The 22,873-nt window shown below is 50.0% G+C and overlaps 1 protein-coding gene across 4 annotated transcripts; it reads left to right on the forward strand.

Moving 5' to 3' along the window:
- Nucleotides 1-691: 691 nt before the first annotated feature.
- LOC124100761 (1-aminocyclopropane-1-carboxylate synthase-like protein 1) lies at nucleotides 692-16,998 on the forward strand. 4 transcript variants are annotated; one of them, XM_046456384.2, is made up of 15 exons: nucleotides 695-1,323; nucleotides 2,384-2,674; nucleotides 5,546-5,605; nucleotides 7,432-7,502; nucleotides 8,784-8,853; nucleotides 9,688-9,754; nucleotides 11,144-11,241; nucleotides 11,739-11,816; nucleotides 12,459-12,559; nucleotides 13,534-13,623; nucleotides 14,905-14,950; nucleotides 15,061-15,202; nucleotides 16,245-16,387; nucleotides 16,490-16,643; nucleotides 16,736-16,998. In XM_046456384.2, the coding sequence occupies exons 2-15, from the start codon at nucleotides 2,384-2,386 to the stop codon at nucleotides 16,777-16,779; spliced, it is 1,455 nt and encodes a 484-aa protein (XP_046312340.1). In that variant the 5' UTR covers nucleotides 695-1,323; the 3' UTR covers nucleotides 16,780-16,998. The 4 variants fall into 4 exon arrangements, with proteins under 4 accessions (XP_058439435.1, XP_046312340.1, XP_058439434.1 ...); XM_058583451.1 differs by having other exon boundaries at nucleotides 695-820; XM_046456392.2 differs by lacking the exon at nucleotides 695-1,323 and adding an exon at nucleotides 1,373-2,170.
- The last annotated feature ends 5,875 nt before the right edge of the window (nucleotides 16,999-22,873 follow it).

A 22,873-nucleotide genomic window follows, 5' to 3' on the forward strand; every position in this document is an offset into this window, starting at 1 on the left:
CTTTTTGCCTTTTCTAAAGTGCAGTTTAAAGAGACTCAGAGTCCTTTTCCTTTGTCTTGTCATGTCTCTAAAATTCCGTTTTTTGTTGCAATCCTTGGGTGGCTCGCGTTTGTCTGTTAAGTATAATGTCAACAAACTTCTGTTTTTCTCTTGTTGAACAACCTTCTTTGCCTCCTTCCGTTTCTTCCTTCTTTTCCTCCCTCTCTTCCTTTCTTTCAGCCAGAGTCTGTTCCAACTAAGGACCTAAGGGGGCTGAAGAAAACCCCATACAGATCTGTCACAAGGCTGTGAGGCGCAGGAGGAAAGAGGTTTTAATGATGCGCCTACCATAGTTTGGGGAGGACGTTTCGTGGGTCGCAACATTTGCCAAGAAACTTCTGTGCCGTTAAACGCCTCTGGGAGCAGCGGTGGCGCCCCACGTGCCAGCGTGGATGGATCTGCTCCAGCGTCGCGCGCGCGGCCACCGAGGGCGGAGGTGGGAGTTGGCGGCCCGCCCCTTCCTGGAGTAGGTCTGTCCCTTCCCGGTGTCCAGCTACTCCTCAGCCTCTCCCCCCCACAGAGCCGAGCGGGGGAGGCCCGGACACCGCGGAGGGCCCATCTGTGCGGCCATCACCGCTCAGGCCACACCGAGGGTGCCTCCCGCCGGCGTCGCGAGGGGGCGGGCTGCGCGGAGCAATCCCGGAAGTCCGGCCCAGGCGCGGGGTCTCGGTCCCGAGTCCCGCAGCCGTCTTCCCCGCGCGGGAAGCTCGGGAGGGCGTTTTCCCCGCAAAGCAAACGGACACGGATCGCGAGTCCGCCCCGCGCCAGCGCCGGTCTCCAAGTAGGTGCGACCCGCCGCTTGGCAGAGGAGGACGCGGCGGGGCCTCTGGGCACTTTTCAGCCTCAGCGCTTGGCGCTGAAGCCCTGGGCACTGGTCGCGCTTCCTCTTCCCGGAAAAGCCGCGGCCGCCCCCGCCCTGCAGGGCGCCCTACCAGAGGGGTTCCGAGAGCTGATCCCGCGCGGGTGATCACAGTCTGTCCTGGGACTCGCTGGACGCGGAGAACCGGCCCTGCGCTCCAGGACGGCTGGGACAGGAAAACCGGCGGCCCCAGGCCCCAGGCTGTGCAGCTGACCAGACCACCACCCACAGCGCTGCCCTTCCTCAGACCCGGTTGTCTGGTCTAGGGAAGCTCCTCCGTGAGCCCTGCCAACTGGGGGAGGAGCCCGAGAAGACATCGTTCCCAAACCAAAATTAAACCACGGAGGACACCATGGTTTCTGGGTTGCCCACGGATCACCCGTCATTTGGTGTCAGGAGGCTTATACTTTAGGACGGGAACATAGGTGAGGACTATTATATAAGGATCCATATTCTATAGAACGGTGGCCTTGAGCCAGGATTTGGTCTAAGATCTTGATCACCTGACATCCTCACTGGTGTCCAGTGAGGTGGCTGCTGGTACACCCACTGTGCAGATGAAACTGGCTCAGAGAAGTGGAGGCGCTCACCTCTGCTGGCAGGAGGACCCTTTCCTGGTGCCCCTTCCTGCTTCCAGCATGAAGACCTGGACCTGGGCTCTCTGCACTTGTTGGAGACTCCTACCCCTCCTTCCCCTCAGTTCCCATCACCATCTGCTCCACACACCGAGTAATCCCATCCTACCCTTTCCACCACAGGACATCTAGGACTCCCTGGCAGTGATGTGTGTGGAGAATTTTAACCAGGATGATGATGATGATGATGATGATGATGATGATGATTTTGTGAGGAGGGATTGAACTCAGGGGCTTGTAACCGCTGAGTCACATCCCCAGCTCTTTTCATTTTTTACTTTGGGACAGGGTCTCATTCAGTTCTGAGGGCCTCACTAAGATGCTGAGGCTGATTTTGAACCTGTGATCCTCCTGCCTCAGCTTCCTGGGCCACTGGGATGACAGGACTGTGCCACTGCACCCAGCTTAACCTACAATTTTGAAATTGAGATAAGCAAGGATGGGAAAAGATCACTGGCGACCCCTTAGGCTGGTCAAGGAAAAACATATGCAGAAATGAAATGAGCCAAAGCGGCAATCTATTGAAATGACTCAGATGTAGCCAGCACAGGCCCTGGCTCACTACGTGTCCTTAAGAGATTTTGCTCCTTGAAGTGGTGGCACCTATGGTTGCAGCTAGTTAGGGACACAGGAAGTGGTGAGTGCATGAACTTAAAGGAAGGGGCAGATGGCCAGTGGGTGGAGGCAGGAGGATCATTGAGGCCAGCCTGGGCAACACAGGGAAACCCTGTTGCAAAATAAAGTGAGGTGGGGCTGGGATGAGCGGGGATGGTGCCTGACTGCTTTTCTGGGTGGTGCTCCCCAGGGCCTTGAGCAGCCCTGGGCACTGAGCAGCTTCTGTCTTTTGCAGATGTTCCCCCTTCCTCAGAAGGAATGCAGGGAGCCTGCCACCTGTCTGGGCTCGGCCTCCCCACAGGACATGGGCCGATACTGTCGGGGTGACGTGGAAGGAGAATGCTCCAGAAGAGCAGAGCTGAAGCGGCCGGAGCTCTGTGGAGTTGGTGATCCCATCGCCATGTTCTCCTCTGCCAGCTCCTGCCTGTCCTCCAGAGGCCGGGTCATCAAATGGTTCTGGGACTCGGCTGAGGAGGGCTACAGGACCTACCACAGGGATGAGTATGATGAGGACAAGAACCCCAATGTGAGCAAAGCCCTTCCCGGGCCCAAGAGGGAACTGTGGGGCGGGTACCTTCCTTGACCTGTAGGACAGGACCCAGCTGGCACCTGTAGGGTAAAATCACGGTCCTCTGCCTCCAGGAGGTCTTCTGATGGAGGTCCTAGAGGCCCACAAGCAGGGGCCTTTTATAGTGACCCCCTATTTATAATTAAGTGGACACGGACTTGTGAAGGAAGAGTTCAAGAGCTGTAGAGTGTTCCTGCGTGGATAGCCTGACAACTATTCACCTTGATTTTGTTTTCTTTTTGTGGGGCTGGGGTTAGGATCAAACTCTTCCTCCTGCCAGGCAAGTGTTCTACCCCTCCCCCAGCTGTCCCCACCCCTTCAACTCTGGAGCTAGGACAGAGCTGGGGTTCAGTGCACGATGGTTTCATTTCTTTCAATCTCTGCTCATCTCCACAATGGGGTAATTATACCTGCTGCAGAAGAGTGGAGATTAAATGGGATTTATGATGGGATTAGCCCAGGGCTTGCTCTGGGGTACAGGGAATAAATGTTGCTGCTATTATATTGATATTATCTGCCCAATTATTATGAGGTATTACTAACTACTGTTAGTGATACCTTCACAGATCAGAGAGCTGCACAAATTACCCTTTAATAATCTTTATTTCTTCAGCAGCACCCAGGTACCAGCCGCTCTTGTAGGTGCTGGCATTTTAACATTTTAACAGTATGCATTTATGTTCTGGGTGGGAGACAGCGAACAGACAAAAGCATGTCTATATAATATAAGGTTATAATAGCTGTAGAGAAAAATAAGGCAGGTGAAGTGGATAGAGAATGGTGGTAATGTTGCTATTCAATAAAATGGTCACAGAAAGCTACTTTAATGAGGTGACATTTGGACAGAAACCCCCCCCCCCAAAAAAAAAGGGTGAGAGGTGGTGTTAGCCATCAATTGCTGTAACAAATTCCTTCAAATCTCAGAAATTCAGGTGGGAAGAGTCTCAGTTTCTGGAATCCTGGTGGGTGCCTCACAGTCAGGATCTTCTGTGGAGTTGCCCTGAAGCTGGGGACATCTCCCGGGGGAGAGAGAGGGAGAGGGTGGGGAGGCGCCATTTCCAAGCTAACTCACCTGGTGACTGGAGGGCCTCATTTCCCTCCACAGGGGCTTTCCCACCAGCCCACTTCCTACCTGGCAGCTGTTTTTCCAGGGCAAATGACCAGGAGAATGAGGCCAGGTGTTCCCAAGATGAAGCCACAGACTCTGTAGTACCCAGTCTCAGAAGTGACATCCCATCACGTCTGCAAGTTTTATTTTGGTCATCAGAAATGAGTCGCTAGGTCCAGCCCACATTCGAGGGTGTGAATAGCAGGATGTGGGGATCCCTGGGAGCCACTGTAGAGGCTGCTCACCAAACAGGAGTGAGCCATGTTGTACCTGGGGAAGAGCCCAGGGTGGAACCATGCTGGATGAACCAAGGGACAGAAAAGGGAACATTGGTCTGCAATGAAGCTGTGAGGTTTGAAGGTCATGAGGTGGTGTGGTAATAGGTCCCATGGGTGTCAGGGGCCACTGCGAGCCTTCTCATTTTGGATCAAGTGGGCGAGGAGGTGTTGCAGGGAGATGCGATATGGCCTGATTTCTGTTTTTAAGAGATGCCTTGGACTGTGCATGAGCCTGGACAATAGGTGAGGGAGTGGGGAGGACAGGAAGTGGAGAAGCTGGCATGGTGATGGGGTTGGGCCAGGATCTCTGCAGTGGAGCTTGGCATCGGGTGGACTGTGGGTATTTGGAAGGCAGAGCTGTCAGGGTTTGCAGGTGCATTGGCTGTTTGTCCCTCAGGGGGAGATCACGGCCTTTTATGTGTCTTTATCTCTGCTCATTCCAGGTCTATTTTTTCATCTTTCCGTCTTCCTTTACTCCCATTGCCCCTCTTAATTTGGAGGTCAGGAGTCAGCGGGGTGGGGGGCAGCACTGCGTCTCTGGGGACTCTAAGGGAGAGCTTGGGCTGGGCCTTGCATCATATCTCTCCTATGAGAATAAAGGCCTTCTGGGGTAGGGATCAGGTGTTGGCTGGGTCTCCAGGGGGAACATTTACACTGACACGAGGCCGTTCTTTATCTGTGGGGAGGATACTGGGGACTGAACCCAGGCTACATCCCCAGCCTATGAGGGCTCATTTTTTGAGGGGGGGGTACGGGGATTGAGCTTAGGGGTGCTTAACCACTGAGCCATATCCCCAGCCCTTTTTTGTGTTTTTATTTAGAGACAGGGTCTCACTAAGTTGCTTAGGGCCTCTCTAAGTTGTTGAGGCTGGTTATGAACCATGATCTTCCTGCCTCACCCTCCGAAGCTGCTGGGATTACAGGTGTGTGCCACTGCATGTGGCCGAGGGCTCATTCTTATTGACCTCCACCTGGTTTCTGTTCCTGGAGAACATAGTTCTCTGTGTACATTCTTTCATCCTGTAAACATGTATGGATTCCTGCTAAGCTCCTGAGAGATACTGTAAGGTCCTGGGTGTGCATCTGCCTTTGGGGAGTTCGCCTGCAGCAGGGGAGTAGAGTATGGACTTCTGTCCCCATGGCCTGGAGCAAAAAGTCAGCAGTGCTCTAGAGGGGTGACAGATTAAGAGCCATGGAACCCCAGAGAAGAAAAAGCCCTTCTAGGTGGGATTGGGGGGCAGGCTACCTGGAGGAGATGGCATTTGAGCAGAACTTTAGAAATGAGAAGAGAGAGCCTGAGGCCAAGGGGGGCAGGGCTGGAGTGAGACCAGGAGGGGTGGCAGGAGGGCAGGGTGGCAGAGCTCCCCGTTTGCTGACCCTGTGGGCTCCTTTCGCGGGCACTCCTCTGCCAAGCTCACGTGGCCCCGTTCCTCTCGTCTCCAGGGCGTCATTAACTTGGGCACCAGTGAGAACAAACTCTGCTTTGACCTGCTGTCCAGGCGGGTGAGTCCAGGGGATCCCTTCTTTGGAACACTTGTCCCTAAAGGACCTGCTGTGGGCTCTTGGCCTGGCCAGGGAGTCAGGGGACCCCAGTTGCCTTGGGAACCACTTTCTGGGTGATCTAGGCCCATCACTTCCCTGTGATCCTGATCCTTCATCAGTTCAGGCTCTGCCCCTTTGGTCCCTCCTGCTGTGTTGGGTCCCTCACTCCAGGGGACTCAGTGCCATCCTTTTTTTTTTTGTACCAGGGATTGAACCCAGGGGTACTTCACCACTGAGCCACATCCCCAGCCCTTTTTATATTTTATTTAGAGACAAAGTCTCCCTGAGTTGCTTAGGACCTTGATGAGTTTCTGAGGCTGGCCTTGAACTCTCAATCCTGCCTCAGCCTCCCGATTAGAGGCGTGTGCCACTGTGCCCTTCAGGGGAACCCAAAGTCCTGATTCATGACTTTGGCAATTTCCATTACCAATTTCAAGCTCCAGGTGTGCCATCCTGGCTCAGCAGGATTGGAAGAGAGATATGGTGGCCCAAGCTCATTTGTATTCCCACCATATGGAACGTGACCCCAAGAGTGGGGTGGCAGCACAGTGCAGGACAAGCGGGAAGTGACTATGTTCACGTCCTCATTCCCTTGCTTTTATTCTTTGCTTGGTCTATATTAAATTATTTCTCAAAAGACTGTTTCCGGGCTGGAGTTGTGGCTCTGTGGTAGAGCATGGACCTTGCCCGTGTGAGGCTCTGGGTTTGACCCTTAGCACCACATAAAAATAAATAAAAGTATTGTGTCCATCTACAACTTAAAAAAAGAATGACTGATTCCAACATAGCTTTCAGATTCCTGGAAATCTGGAAAGTTCCTGGATTTCATAATCCAGTTCCTTGCGCAGGGGGTCTCCAGTTGGAGCTTGGGTTTGTAGAGGCAGCGATGCTTCCCCCAGAAGACAGCTTTCCAAAGGAGAAAAATCCAAGCCCCAGGGGCTGGGTTGTAGGGAGGGTCTTCAAAGCTGGTTTTCCCTAAAGCCAGCTCTTCCTGAGACAGCTCAGCACTGAAAAAGAGAGTCACATATGTAATTTGAAATTTTCTGTTAGAAAGTTAAAAGAAAGCTTGGTAAAATTTCACCATGTAATCGATATAACAGCTGTCAATATAGTTTACATACTTCCTCATAGTAAGTTTTCAAAATCCAGTGTCTCCATTTAGACTCACCACGTATCAAGAGTTCAGAAGCCACAGTGGGCCATGGGGACCATGTTGGACCAGCTCTGAGGGATGACAGGAGGAGGGAAATGGCTGGACACGTGGCTGATTCCCATTCCTCTGGTCCCACCACCCAAGGACCCTGCGTTATTAGTCCTTTCTTTGACATTTGGCCTGTGATGCCCTAGAGGTCTAACCCAGCACCTGGTCACGGAGGTGATGGTCCAGAAATTGCCATCTTTTCCACAGCGTGATACTAAGCCAAACCTGCCAGAGAACAAGTGGTCTTGAGTCCTTCTAGAAGTTGGAGCCAAGACCCAGGTGACAGCACCCTGCTCCCTCTTCTGGCACTGTCTGTGCAAGCCACACCTTTTTTTTTTTTTTTGGTGGCAATGTTGCATGAAGAGCACTCGACCAGAGTCCAAATTTCTGGGTTTCGGTCTCAGCTGTGTCACTGAATGGCTGTGGGACCTTGGCAGAGTCACCTCACTTTTTTGACACTCAATCTCCTCATCTGCAAAATGGGCATGGGACATGCTGGTGCTCTGGGGTTTCTCTGGGACCTGCTGCCGTGTGGAAGCAGGAGGCAATGGATCCCTCAGCCCGTCCCTCTCCTCTTTGTCCCCAGCTGACTCAGAGTGACATGCTGCGGGTGGAGCCGCCCCTGCTGCAGTACCCTGACTGGAGGGGGCACCTGTTGTAAGTACTGCTGTGGGACAGTGGATCTCAACATGGGCGGTTTTGCTCCCCCAGGGACGTTGGGCAAGGCCTGGACACAGGTTGGAGGGTCCTAACTTGGAGGTGGAGATGCTCCTGGCCTTCAGTGTTAGTGGCCAGAGATGCTGTCTGCACAGGACAGCTTCCCCAACAGAGAATTGTCCAGCTCCAAATATCAGGCGTGGCCGAGTCCTGGAGGCCTTGATCCTGGGGTTCCCTGCCTGTCCCCGCCCGGCTCAGGAGCTCCCAGTTTGGTTTCCATGAACCTGGGTCTGACGTACAGGCAGGGCCTTTGGGTGAGGAGTCTGTTCTTCTTCTCAGTAGCTGATAGAAGCCAGATCCCATGTCTCTGTGAGGTGACTCTGCTAAGGTCCCACAGCCATTCAGTGGCAGAGCTGAGACCAAACACAGAAATTTGAACTCTGGTCAAGTTCCCTTCATACAACATTGCCACCAAAAAAAAAGGGGGGGGGGAGGTGTGTGGCTTGTGCAGACAGTGCCAGGAGAGGGAGCAGGGTGCTGACTCCTCAGTCTTGATCCCATATCGGGGAGCTGGCTGGGCTTTTCCTAGCCCTAAGAGAGGAAGTGATGGACAACACTGATGCTTGGCTCTACTGCCTGAGAGACACCAGGGACCAGAGAAGAGGGGTTCAGTGGCCAAGGACTTGATCCCAAGACTGATTCCAAAGCTCCTTTTAAACAGTGATTAGGATGGTGAGCCCTGGAGACAGGCCGCTGGGCTTGGGCTTGTGTTCTGTACTTACCAGCAAGTGTCTTGATTTCTTCAGACCTGTTCTGCTTTGTGCTGGGGATTGAACCCAGTGACCCTTTACCATTGAGCTACATCCCCAGTCCTTTTTATATTTTATTCTGAGACAAGGTCTCACCAAATTGCTGAGGATTTCACTAAATTGCTGAAGCTGGCCTTGAATTTGAAATCATCCTGCCTCAGCCTCCTGAGTTTCTGGGATTACAGTGGCTAAACCTGTTTCTTTGTCTGTAAAATGGAAATATCAATAATTATAGTGTTGTGTTCTCAAAATAACATCTGGGTGTAGGATAAATGTAGAACTACAGGGAAAGAAAACTCAGCACATGTGGGAGGGACCTGGGAGTGAGGACAGGTGCAGAGCATAATGCCCATGTGGGAAATGAGGGGAAAGTAATGGCAGGGGCCTGAGAATTCCCCAGAGGAGCTTCGGGGTGGCCTGTGGGTTGAGGACCTTCTGGTAAGCAGGGCCTATCTGTGTGTCTGATCTCTAGCCTCCGGGAGGAAGTGGCTAAGTTCCTGTCTTACTACTGCAAGAGCCCAGCACCCCTCAAAGCAGAGAATGTGAGTATCCCCCTCCTCTGCTCGTTCCTGCCCTTTTGCTGTGCTCCCACTTTTGGCTGGCCAACAGCGAGGTGGGTTGGGATCAGCCTGTTTTTTAAAAAATGTTTTTTAGTAGTAGATGGACACAATACCTTTTTTTAAAAATTTATTTATTTTTAGGTGGCACTGGGGATAGAACCCAGTGCCTCATGCATGCTGGGCAAGTGCTCTACCATTCAGCCCCAGCCCCAGCCCAGCCGTCAATCTTGATTTGGTTCACAATAGAATAAGCAATGCCTGCTCCCTTCTTGACCCCTGACCCTAGATGCATTTTTAAAATTTTTATGTTTTGGTATTGGGGATTGATCCCAGGGGTGCTTTATCAAGGAGCTACATCCCTACCCTTTTTTATTTATTATTTTTATTTCGAGACAGGGGCTTGCAAAGTTGCTTAGGGTCTCACTGAATTGCTGAGGCTGGCCTCAACTTATGATCTTCCTGCCTCAGCCCCCCATGTTGCTGGGATTGCAGACGTGCACCATTGCACTCAGCTGGCCCTAGATATTTAGAGTTGGGGTAGAATCTCTGCCCCACATTGTGCTGTGAGCCCTCTTGGCCTCCTCACCTTCTGGCAAGACCCTCTTGAGTGACCAGCTCCTGGGTTCTTCCTCAGGTGATACAGAGCAGGGTCCCCTCAAATGACTTTGGCTATAGGGGAGGAGGGTGTTTGTCTAGACAGAGCCTCAGGATGCTGAGGGGGAACCTGACTCTCTTCTGTGCTGAACTGGGACAGAGGTTATGGGTTTTCACTCCCTCTTGGAACTCCGTCATCCTGTCCCTTTATGTCACCCCCAGGTGGTTGTTCTGAATGGCTGTGCCTCTATCTTCTCTGCTCTGGCCACGGTGCTGTGCGAGGTGGGGGGTAAGTGAACTCAGGGTCTGCTCTGAACTGGGGTCTACACGGCAGGACCCCCAGTTGTCTGACCTCACGGGCTGCCCTAATGTGCTTAGAATAGAATATGGGAGGCCACAGAGGTCTTACATCAATGGCTTGAGGAGACTCCCAGGGCGTGGCCATACCAGGGGAGGGTAGAGGGAGCTGGCTCTGGGCTTTCTGCATCCTCCTGTGACACCATGGCCCAGAGCAGGAGGAACAGGAGGAGGTTACGTGGTGCCATCTCTTTCACATCGGGGGAGGGGAGTGGGAGGGAGCACTTCCCAGAAGGGTCTCCACAGAGCCCCTTTGAACTGACCTACAATGACTGAAACCCATTCCCAGAGCAGTCGTTGGGCAAAGGGGAGGAGAGAGCCAGGGTTGGCTTACACTAAACTTAGTTTGTCCCTGACGGCTGGGGAAGGCCTGCCATCCCCTCGTGTCTTAGCAAGGAGGGACACTGGGATGACCATTGAGTAGGCAGCCAGCCAGGCCTGCTGCACAAGCCGTGGTCTTAAGACCTGGCCTTGGTCAGGGGTTTCTGTTGCCGGGGACAGAGGCCTGTTCACCATGGCTTAACCAATACTGGTAATGGCCGTGGGTCTATTGGCCACGTACTACATTCCAGGCCTTGGCATAAGGCTCCACACATCCATAATATCTCATTTAACCTCACAGTGTTCCAGGGAGGTTGGTTCTATGGCAAACCCATCCTATAGGTGAGGAGCCTGAGGCCCAGAGGTTAAGGAACTGTCATAGAGAAAGAGGTAGTCACCAGGAAGATCCCTGGTCAGAATATAATAGGCAATTGCCAACCCTTTCTAGAATAATCAAAGAAATGGACCTTCCCAACAAAAGTTCAGCACAGTCCCCAGCACACTAAGTGCTCAGCAATGTTAGTCATTAATTGCAAAAGATCTTGACTTACGGGTTTTCACCTTGACCATGGTGTGAAGGCGTGTACAGTCAGTGGGAACTGTACTTCAGATTTTGAACTGGGGTCCTTGTCCTTGCTGGCGGTATGTGCTACTGTATTTTCTGCTACGCTGGGCAGTGGAGTGAGCCCAGCTCCCAGGCAGCCATGAGATCATGGACCCCACACATGGGCCATGTGGCTAAACTACAAGGTTTGGCAGGTCGGATGGATTAAATGTACTTTTGACTTAATGACATTTTGGACTTAACGTGGACTTATCCGAACAGAACCCCCATAAGCACAGGAGCATCTGTATTAGGAAGGGGACCAATGTCAGTGGCCTGAGCTTTAGAGTTTTGGGAATTGAGCTGGCACGTGCTCCAGATGATCCTCCAGGATGCCCAGGGGGTCAGGAGTGTTGCAGCCAGAGGATGACAGGTCCTGCCTGTTCCTGTCCCCAGAGGCTTTCCTGATCCCCACCCCTTACTACGGAGCCATCACACAGCATATCTACCTCTATGGCAACGTCCGACTGGCCTATGTCTATCTGGACAGTGAGGTGAGAGTTCCTGCGTCCCAGGTGGGCCTGGGCCTTCCCCTGGCCAGGGGTTTCTTGGGTCTGAATTGTGGGTGGGCACGGGAGGAAGTCCATGCCGAGGGCTCTGGAGCTGCTGTGGAAAGGGCTTGGAGCCCTCCATTGCCACATGGCTGCCTGTGCCTGGGTCCTGGAGGGTCCCCTGCTCTAGGCTCTAAGATTCCTGGGGTCCACATAGAAGACAAGAACTAGCCACCAATATAAAGGTGGTGGACAGGGGACAGAGACCTTAACATGGAAGCCCTGGGATCCTACCAGAGGACCCCTGCGGGCCTCTGCTAGAAACCTGAGAGCCACAAGAGGTGTCCCTGATGTGACTTGTAGAGTGGAGGACCGGAAGAGGAAGTGGCCCCACCTGTTTTCCAGGGACTGATCTGAGGCAATGCGGAGTGAGGGACCTGAGAACTCAGGGTTGGGGGGTCCCTGAATTTGGCTGGAGACGTTGGTGGGTCTTCTTCCAGGTCACTGGGCAGGACACACGCCCCTTCCAGCTCACGGTGGAGAAGCTGGAGACGGCCCTGCAAGGAGCTGAATCTGAGGTCTGGACATGGTTCCAACCAGGGCTGGGAGTGGGTGGGTCTGGACACAGCATGGACCCCACTTCCTGTGGCTCATCTCCTGAGAGCTGGTTGGTGGCCATGATGGGGACACATGGTAGTGTGGTAGCACAGAACCTGGAGGTTCTGCCAATTAGAACAAGACCCTCATGCCTCTGTGTAGAGAATCAACCCGGGACCTTCGTGGAAGGTGCCCCCCTCTCCCCACTGCCTCTGACTCGGCTTCTAGGGGTCAAGTATGGAGCAAGGGGACTGTGGGTTAGTGAGTCTCCTGAGAGGTGGAGGGGCTGGTCCTGTTCACTAGAGGGGATTGAAATGCAGAGGGCCCCCTTCTCTAGGGGCTCCTTTTAATCCACTTTTCAACCGTCTGCCTGCTTGGGTGATTTTACCTTGGTCCTTAGAGCGATCACATGTTCACTGTAGGAAAGTTGAAAGTTGAAACCCGTGCCCTCGAGTTTTGCAACACAGGCCACCTCTCATTCTGTGTCCTACTGTGCTTCATGTGGGTCCTGACCATGTCCCCAGGACACTCAGTTCCCTGGGAGCCACCAGGGATCAGCCCCATCTAGTGGGTCTGCCTGGCCTTGGGGAGGAGCTGAGGTCTCTGCCTGTGGATGGTTTCAGGGTGTCAAGGTCAAGGGCCTCATCCTCATCAACCCCCAGAATCCTCTGGGGGACATCTACTCCCCGGGAGAGCTGCAGGAGTTCCTGGGATTTGCCAAGAGGTGAGCGCCCTCCCCTCATAGCTCCTGGGCCCAGGAGGGCTCTGCTGCAGGCCCTGCGCCCTCTCACCCCACCGCGGGCTTCTACCTGCCTTGGCCTCTCGCTGGCAGCGCGGCAGTGAGAGGGTAGGGCTTTGCTGGATGCCATTTCTCTCTGTTCCATTTTATTTTTAAAATTAGGCTTTTTGTTGTAGTGGTGGTGCTAGGGTTTGAACCCAGGGCCTTACACATGCTAGGCAAGTGCTCCTCCACTGAGCTTCATTCCAGCCCTTTTCAAAGTTTTATTTTGAGACAGGATCTGGCCAAGTTGTCCAGGTGGACCTTGAACTTGCCTCCTCCTGTCTCAGCCTCCTGGGTGCTGGGATTACAGGGGTTGCCACTGCACCTAGCGTGTCTTCCACGTGATAGTAATGGCTTCACCCACTGCACGGCCCAGCCCTTTGCTTACTGTTTCTTTTAATCCTCACAACGACCCCATAAGAAATAGACACTTGGGGCTGTGGTTGTGGCTCAGGGGTAGAGCGCTCGCCTCGCACATGGGAGACCCTGGGTTCGATCCTCAGCACCACATAAAAATAAATAAACAAAATAAAGATTTTGTGTCCATGTATAACTTAAAAAATATTAAAAAAAAAAGAAAGAAATAGACACTTCATGATCCCCAGCCCTGGGAGCCTTGGAGTGGACACGTCAAGGGTTGGGCCAGATTTGAATGTGGGTCCCTCTGCCTTGAGCCTCATCCTTAAATGTTCCTCCCAGGGAGGACCCTGAGGTCCAAGCTCTCCCTGACAGGGCTTCAAGCTCCTCTCCCCTTTGCTTTGTAAGTGCTGCTTCCTGGTTGAGAAAATAGGCAACAGAAGGGTGTTCCTGGACACCCTGGGTAGGCGGGTCCCTCTGGGCTGGGACAGGCTGCTCCCTGGGAGCACATGTGGCTGTAACCTGTGGCCCAGCTCTCTCCCGCCCTCTCCTGGCGGCAGGCACTCGCTGCACGTGATCCTGGATGAAATCTACATGCTGTCAGTGTTCCAGGAGTCTCTGGAGTTCCGCAGTGTCCTGAGCCTGGAAAGGTGAGGCTCCTGGGCTGAGCTGACCCCCCAGCCCCACTGGCCTCTCTGTGGCTGGCCCACAGGGTGTGACCTGGCCAGGGCAATGCTACTAACACCTAGCTGACCCAAGGGGTCCTCAGGCCCCCAAGAAGGTGGGTGGCTGGGCTTCATCCGTGGGTTTGAGACTCTTCTGTGGAGACCCTGAGACCTCCAACCCCGGGCCTAGGACTCCAGAGGGAAGATGGGAAACTGGCTGCCTGGCCATTCCTTCATGCCCAGTGGAGCTGCGGTCCCTCCTCCATCCCTCCCTGCCTCCCTCCCTCCCTCCCTGCCTCCTCCCTTCCTTCCTCGAATCCATGGAGCGAATAAGCATTTTGTGCTACTTAAATTAGTGGCCTTATCCATTAGATTGGGTCTGAGCACAGAATTTATGAACAAGATACCTTTGACACACTTGGACCAGATCATCTGTGAAGTCTGTAATCTGACCTCGAGGCAGGATGACAGTTCCTGATGTTCCTACTGACTTTTCAGCCCTGTTGTGGCCTTTCTGTCACTTGTCTCAAAAGCTCTGAGAGGACGATGGCATGTGGAGTGTGACTCCCATTCATTTTATGCATTAGGAGAGTGAGACAGAGAAAATAGAGACTTGCCCATGAGCCTTGGGTAGACATGGGAACAGTATCTATGGACGTCTGCTCTGTGCCTGGCCCTGTGCTAGTGCTGGGGGACATCAGTGAATGACCAAGACCTTGGCCCTTCCCATGTAGAACCTTTGAAAAAACCCAAAACCCTAGCAGCACAACACTCAGGTAGTCATTTTGACCTCGGTGGTGGCAAGTGCTAAATGGAGAATTCTGGGGAGCTCTGGGATGACCTGCAGGGGTACCCCACTGGCTGGGGAGAGTCAGGAGGTCTTTGAGGAAGTGACACTTGAGCTGTATTCTAGATCAGAAGTTGGCAAATTTCTCCTCTAAGGGGCCAGATGGTACATAAATTTAAGGCTTTACAGGCCTCATGGCCTCTCACTCAACTCTGTCATGCACATTGTGTCAGCCAGTGAGCATGGCTCTGTCCTGATAAAATGTTATTTAAGAAAACAGATACCAGGTGGATTTTCCTGCAGGCTGTTGTTTGCTAACCCTGCTCTAAAGGATGCACAGGAATTGGTGGTTCTGAAAGATTGAAACAGGGCCCGGACCCAGGACCAGATCCATCCATCCATCTCCTCATTTGTTCGTGGAAATGGGCCTGGGTGCCCTGGTTCTGGCTGACTCTGTTCCCACACTGTGCCATCTGCAGGCTGCCCGACCCCCAGAGGACCCACGTACTGTGGGGCATGAGCAAGGTGAGTGTCTGGGTGGCTGCGGGGAGTCAGAGAGATGGGAGGCACACAGGTGGGTGGAATCAGCTCCCTCTGTGGAGGGTGGCCACAGCCTAGGCTGTCTCATCTTGCAGGACTTCGGGATGTCCGGGCTCCGCTTTGGCACGCTGTATACAGAAAACCAGGATGTGGCCACCGCTGTGGCTTCCCTCTGTCGCTATCACGGCCTCAGTGGCCTGGTCCAGTACCAGGTGTCAAAGCTGCTCCAGGACCGTGGTGACTGCCTGGGTTTGGTGCCCTGAAAGAGGGTGGGGAGGGTTATGGTCTGTCTCGGGTGCTCCAGGGATCAGTGGCTGTATCCTGCTTGCAGGTTCAGAAAGGGAAGTCTGATGGTAAAGGACTTCATGGCCACCATTTACTGAGCCCTGCAGGTGCTCTTGCTGTATCTCATTTGTCCCTCCTGAGGACCCTAGAAGCTCAAATTCTTATATTTTCCTCATCATTTTACAGATGAGGAAAAGAAGGACCAGATACCCCACCTCCACTGTAACATGTAATAGTTTTAAAAACACAGGCGACATCACCGGCTGAGCAGGAGGCAGAGCAGCTGGAACTCTCATGCATTGCTGCTGGGGATTCAGGTGGTTCAGCCACTTTGACAGCCATTTGCCAGTTTCTCATAAAAACACTGACCACACCACCCGGCAATCCCACCTCTAGATAGTGCACAAACATGCACCCAACAACCCACGTGGAAATTGAGCTGGAAACAATCTGGATGTTCTTCCCTGAGTGAGTGGGTACAGACACCACCACATGGGCACATCCACATCATGAAGTGCTTCTGCAATAAGATCCCCGACAGCACAGATTCGTCCTGGAGGTATTAGGCTGGTGAAGGAAGTTAGTCTCAATGGATTACATACCGTAAGGTTCCACTTCCTGGACATTTTGCAAAAGGCAAACTAGAGTGATGGAAGCAGATCAGGTTGTGGGGCAGAGGCCAAAGAGGCTGTAAGTGGTATGAGGGTGTTTTCTGGAGTGAGGGAACTGTTCCTAATCTTGCCTATGGTGGTAGGCACACAAATACATAGATGGGTGATCATCTGTCAGTGCCTGTCTGGGATCTGGCCCTTGGTCTGTGTGGCTCCAAAGCCTCACTTTGTAACCAGGTACATCTTTGGTTTGCTCTGCATCCTGAGGGGCTTTGTGCTCTGGGCTCCTACTGGGCGTGTGGAGGCTGGAGCTGGAGGCCTCAGGGTTGAGGGGCGCCTTACAGGGACCCCTGAATTCCCGCCCTCCTGATCCTCCCTCTCAGACTGGATCAACCGCGTGTACCTGCCTGAAAACCTTGCCCGGCTCAAGGCTGCCCACACCTACGTCTCGGAGGAGCTCAGGGCCCTAGGGGTCCCCTTCCTGAATCGTGGGGCAGGCTTCTTCATCTGGGTTGACCTGAGGAAGGTGAGCTGGGGTGCAGGCTGGCGGGGCACAAGCCTTCCTCCAGCAGGTGACAGGCCCTGGGGGTCTCCGCTGTGTCCTGAGCCTCTACCCGCCCCTTTCCAGTACCTGCGCAAGGCCACCTTTGAGGAGGAGACGCTGCTGTGGCGCCGTTTTCTGGACAATAAGGTGCTGCTGTCCTTCGGCAAGGCCTTTGAGTGTAAGGAGCCCGGCTGGTTCCGCGTGGTCTTCTCAGACAGGCCCCAGCGGCTTCGCCTGGGTGAGCAGCCACCTGTCCCCGCCCCTCGCAAGGGTTTGCTGGTCCCCACCTGTGCAGCACCAGCGCTCACAGCCCTCACTTCTCCTTCTCAGGGATGCAGAGGGTCCGGCAGGTGCTTGAGAGCAACCCCAAGTGACAGAGGAAGCCCCTCCCTCCCAGGGCAGATGAGCTGCTCAGTGTCTGGTCAGCAGCCACTGCCTCCGACCTGGACGATCTGGATCTGGGGCTGCAAGACGGGCTGGACTTGCCCCAAGGACCTCTTTCCTACCCGACTGGGTGGCAGCAGGAGACTCCTTAAGCTGAGCTTCATCTTGGCCATTGCTGTCCCCTATTAAACAACCTGGGACCAGCTAGACGTCTGTGTGTCTCTGTCGTGAGTCATTTGTGGAACAGGGGAGTACAGAGGGCTCCTGGCCACCGCCCTCAGCTCCAGGAGGAGGGCAGAGCCGACAAGCCACCTGGACCTTCTTGGTGATGGCGTCTGCAAGCTTCTTTGTTGCCAGGGAAACAAGCCAGAGGAGCAGCGCACAGAGTACGCCAAGAAGGAAAAGGAAGTGACCACCGGCTAGGGGGATGGGGCGAAGTCAGTCTGTTCAGATCTGAGCACATCAGGCACCTAGGAAGGTCTCAGCTGGGGACCAGAGGACAGGACCCCAAGGTGGGAGTCAGGAGGGGCTTCTCTATAGGCATTGAAGTGGCCCCTCAGGATCGGGGAATCTCCTCCTACCTGGAAAGGAGCTGTCTTCTCTGATGTCCCCAGAGTATCCCAGCAATGGCTATGGGGGAATTTGGGGACTGGAACCCAGAACCGAGGCTGCCATGGCGCTGGGCTGGCCAAAGATGGCCCCATCTGTCTAAGTGGACCAGAGGTTGCCTGCCCCACCTGCAGGTGTGCTTTAGTTGAGAGCCTAAATGTGCTTTCTGATCCCTCAAGCTGTGTGCTGAGGAGCTTCTCAGCTGCCCACATCCCTGCTTAGGAAAGCTGACTCAGCTGGGCACAGAGATGCTCGCCTGTCCTCCCTGCTACTCAGGAGGCTGAGGCAGGAGGATCTCCTGAGCCCATGAGTTCAAGGTCAGACTAGGAAACAATGTAAGAGGCCACTTCATAAAGACAAAGAAGAAAATGTGGACTCTGACTCTTAACTTCTTCTTTAAGACAACAGAAGTGAAACACTAGTACTTCCATTCTCGAAACCATGTTATTTTTTAGTTTGTTCTCTCCCTCTGTTTTGATCTGTCACTCATTCACTCACTCATTCTTCTCCCCTGTCTTTCATGGAATACTGAAGGTGTGTAGACCCGATGCTGGGGGAATCACATGCCTCATTTCTGACTCCACAGTCCTCGAGAGCTGACCCCATTGACCTCCATTTTCACAAATGGGATACTGAGTTTAAAGAGAGTGACCGATGGCTGAACTGTCCAGAGCTCCAGCCTCAGAGCCAGGTGCAGGCAGATTTGGTTTGGTTTGCACTCTGTGCTCTTTCCAGGTACCAAACCAACTCTTAGCATCAGTTTATTTCTCTGTTCTCTCTTAGATATTTCTGGATTTTTAAATTATCTTCCTCTACTTTTTGTAAATTATATATCCTGTTTCTTTTCCTTCTGGTTGTTAGACTATATATTATCACACATACGTATAACTCACTAGTCTAAAATTGGTACCTTTACCCTTCTTCCAAAAACAAGAGCCTTAGAATACCAGTAATCTTTTGTAAACTAGGATCCCTGGATATTTTTGTTGTCTGTTTTGTTTTATTTTTTTTTTTAGTTGTAGTTTTACCACAATACCTTTGTTTTATGTATTTATTTTTATGTGATGCTGAGCATCTTACCTAGCGCCCCACATGGCTAGGCAGTCACTCTTCTGCTGAGCCACAACCCTAGTCTCTTTTGTTGTCTATTTTAATTCTGCCTTTTAACTGAGAAATCTTGCTTTACATTGGCTTGGATTTGTCACATAGTCATTTCATACATCTAGGTCTTTTGTTTGGGGTCACTTTCCTTCTGTCTGGTGAACGACACTTGAATATCCTTTGGTGGGGCTCTTAGCATTTGGTTCTCTGACATGTCTATACTTTACCTGTTTTTTTTTTTTTTTGCTTCAAACTGGTAAAAGAAACAATCCAATAGGATAGAAATTATAAATATGTGTCCTCTGCCACGCGACCAGCATGCTAGCTTCATACTAGAGGTTCCAAACATAGAAGTTAACTAGTGAGATCAAAATAAAGACCCATAAAACTCAATTTACCTTTTTCTTGCCCAGCTCAGAGATGGCTTCTCCTGGCTCCTGCTTCCAGGCACCTCATGGTAGCGAGGTTTACACAAGAGACCAGCAGGAGAGAGGAAGAAGCAAGCCAGAGAGTGGGCTTTTATTGGGGAACAAAAATTTCAGGGGAATATTCTATCCAATGAAGGTCGATGGGGACAGCATTCCAAGGTCAGGGTCAGTGATTGGTTTCCAGGTCAATGGTCAGTCACACCCCCACACGGACAAGCCCTCACACCTGGAAAGGGTTGGGAAGGCTCTGACACAGCTGGTCTGAGCACCTCACACCCAGTCAGGGAGGTCGACCAATCACGTGCGAGAACAACTTCCCATAGTATGCCCCAAACATGGGTGTGTATAATTATAGAAAAAGACACTACTCCAATGGAAGCATCAGATAGACCCCAGTATAATAATTTGGGTGATTACAACACATCTCTATCACCATCAGATAGACCATGCAGACATAAACTCAGTAAAGACTCTTTAGACCTGAGAAATATTACAAATCAAATGGATTTAACAGACATCTGTAGAATATTTCATCCAACAAGATCGGAAAATACTTTCTTTTCAGTGATTCATGAAACATTCTGCAATATAGATCATATTCTAGTTTACAAAAAAAATAGCAAATATGAAAAAAAATTTCCTTGCATCTTATCATAATGGAATGACATTAGAAATCTACAAAACAGCCAGGTAGGATGGGGCACACCTGTAATCCCAGTGGTTGGGCACTGAGGCAGAAGAATTGTGAGGTCAAAGCCAGCCTCAGCAAAAGAGAGGCCCTAAGCAACTCAATGAGACCCTGTCTCTAAATAAAATACAAAATAGGGCTGGGGATGTGTACCCACCCCCCAAAAGAAAAGAAAAGAAAGAAAGAAATCAACAAAACAAAATCCTATGAAACTATATAAACACAATGGAGATTGAACAATATGCCTTTTGAATGATGATGGGTAATAGAATGAATGAAAGGAGAAATTTAAAAATTCTTAGACTCAAATGAGAATAATGACAGAATATATCAGAACCTTGGGGACACTATTAAGGTAATTGTAAGAGGAAAGTTCATCCTATGAGTACCTACAGGAAAAATCAGAAAGATCCCTAATAAACGACCTAATGATGGAGCTCAAGTTCCTTGAAACAGAAGAATGAACCAATTCCAAAGCCAGTTGAAGGAATGATGTAATTAAGATCAGAGGTGAAATCAATGAACGTAATAAAATATACAAAGGATCAATGAAACAAAGAATTGGAGTTTTGAAAGGTGACGATTATTAATAAGTCCCTAGCCTAACTAAACAAAATAGAGAAGGCCCACATTTACAAAATTGTGATGTAAAAGGAGAAATCAATACATTCTCACAGAAATCCAGCATATCATTCAGGAATATTTTGAAAACTTACACTCTTATAAATTATAAAAACCTCAAACAAATTGTGACATTTCTGCTGAATAAAAATCTTCCAGACTTTACGCAGCTCCCCAGGTGCTATGAAGTTGGGGACATTGGATGGAATTAAACCAAAAATAAAAAGTAAAAAAAAAAAAAAAAAATCTTCCAAAACTGAGTCCAGAGGACATGGAAAACAGAAAAAAAGAGACCTGTGATGAGATAGATGCACCAATAGAAAAATCCTTCCAGCAAAGTAAAGGGAATCCCTGATGGATTCTCAGTGAATTCTACATGCATTTAAAGAATAACATCAATGCTCCTTAAATTACTCCATGAAAGAGAAATAAGTGGAGTACTTCCAAATTCATTCTATGAAACCAATATTCACATTCACACCAAAACCTCATAATGATACATCAGGGAAAGAAAACTACAGAAAAATACCCCTCATGGACTTAAAGGAAAAAATACTAATAAAATATTAGCAAATCATGTTCAACAATAGTTTACCTCATAAAGAATACTTTACCTCACAAAGAAGTTTATTTTGTTTCATAAACACAAGGATAGTTTAATATAAACCAATCAGTGAACATAATTCATCACATAAATAGACTGAAGGACACACATTACTTGCCTTAGTCATCTCAATAGAAGAAGAGAAGGCCTTGACAAAATTCTGCACCCATTTATGATAAAAAACAGGAAAAATTAGCAAGTGCTGATAAACAAATTTAGCAAAGTAGCAGGTTCCTAAATTAACATACAAATAATGAATGGCCTTTCTATACACCAATAACTATTCTGCTGAGAAAGAAATTAGAAAAACAATTTGATTCACAATAGCCTCAAAAATTACCTAGAAGTAAATCTAACCAAGGATGTGAACGATCTCTACAATGAAAACTATAGAACATTGAAGAAAGAAATTGAAGATGACTTCAGAAATGAAAAGACACCGCTTGTTCATGGGTAGACAGAATGAGTAACATAATTAAAGTAGGTATAATACCAAAAGCAATATGTAGATTCAATTAAGTCCTCCTTCAAAATACCTATGATATTCTTGACATAAATAGAAAAAAATAGCCCTAAAATTCATTTTAGGAAGAATAAAAGACCCAGAATAGACAAAGCAATCCAGGCCAAAAAGCAATGCTAGAGGTCTTGTGATACCTGACTCAAATTACTGTACAGAGCTATAGTAATTTTTAAAAAGTATATGGTATTCAGATAAAAACAGACACAGAGACCAGTGGTACAGAATTGAAGACACCAAGACAATTCCACACATCTACATTCATCTAATCCTTGACAAAGATACCAAAAACAGAGACTGGAGAAAAGAAGCCTTTTAAACAAATGATGCTGGAAAAACAGTTACCCATATGTAGGAGAATGGAGTTGAGCCTTGTCTCTCACCAGCACAGCAATCGTCCTAAAATGGATTGAAAACCTAGTAGTTAGAACAGAAAGTATGCAACTCCTAGAAGAAAATATAAGGCTCACACTCCAGCGTATAGGCGCAGAAGACGACTTTCTCAGTAGATCCCTGAATCTCAAGAAATGATGCCAAGAATAAATACATGGAATGGCATCAAATTTACAAACTTCTACACAACAAAGGAAACAATTAGGAATGTTAAAAGACGACCTATATAATATAATGGAGTAAAATCTTTGCTAGCTATGCTTCTGACAGAGGATTAATATCTAGAATATATAAAGAGCTCAAAAAGCACCCCAAAGTCAAATAACACCATTAATGATTGGGTAGACAAATTAGATAGACACTTCTGGAAAGAAGAAATACAGATGGCCAACATAAAAAGATGGAAAAATGTTCAACCTCATTAGCAGTTAGGGAAATGCACATCCTTAGAGTCCGTCAAGATTCTCCTTTTTAATACTTGACATTGAAGCAATTAGCAAATGGTTAACTCTGTTGACTCTACCTTCAAACTCTATGGGAATCATTTTCTCCTCATTAAAGAAGTCTCTAGACCAAACCACCATCATTCTTGTTCCCCTGGAATAAGTCTTCTCATCCACGCTTCTACATTGAGTTTTGCTCTCATATATTGTTCAGTTCAGGAGGCTGAGGGGGGCTTCGTGGCCGCAAATGGGCTAGGAAAAGTTGCCCAGGATGAATGCTCAGCACGCTGCCCTCGCCACTTACAGCCATCTACACCTGACTCTGAAAAAGAGCACCAACCTCGAGCCTGGGCAGCCATGGGCCTCAGTGGCTGCCGAGCTGGCAGCCCGCTGCCCAGTGCTTCACCTATTTTTGAAAGATGGTTTCACCGGGTGCAGAATCCTAGGTTGATAGTTACTTTATTTTCTTTTTTAAATTTATTTTTTTATTTTAAAAGAAATTTTTTTGTGGTTGTAAATGAACAGAATGCCTTTATTTTATTTGTTCATTTTTATGTGGTGCTGAGGATTGAACCCAGTGCATCACGAATATGACAGGCAAGCGCTCTGCCCTTGAGCTACAGCCCCAGCCCTTAATTTATTTTTTATTCTAATTTATTCTATACGACAGCAGAATG

Source organism: Marmota monax, unplaced genomic scaffold (genome assembly GCF_021218885.2).
Source record: "Marmota monax isolate L192 unplaced genomic scaffold, Marmota_monax_Labrador192_F-V1.1 WCK01_AAM20220418_F8-fsc00047, whole genome shotgun sequence".
Lineage (NCBI taxonomy): Eukaryota > Metazoa > Chordata > Mammalia > Rodentia > Sciuridae > Marmota > Marmota monax.

Coding starts and splice junctions, on each gene's coding strand:
- LOC124100761 (XM_046456384.2), top strand. CDS start 2,384: ATGTTCCCCCTTCCTCAGAAGGAATGCAGGGAGCCTGCCACCTGTCTG. Junction 11,242..11,738: donor ATGTCTATCTGGACAGTGAG/GTGAGAGTTCCT, acceptor GTCTTCTTCCAG/GTCACTGGGCAGGACACACG. Junction 14,951..15,060: donor TACTGTGGGGCATGAGCAAG/GTGAGTGTCTGG, acceptor CTCATCTTGCAG/GACTTCGGGATGTCCGGGCT.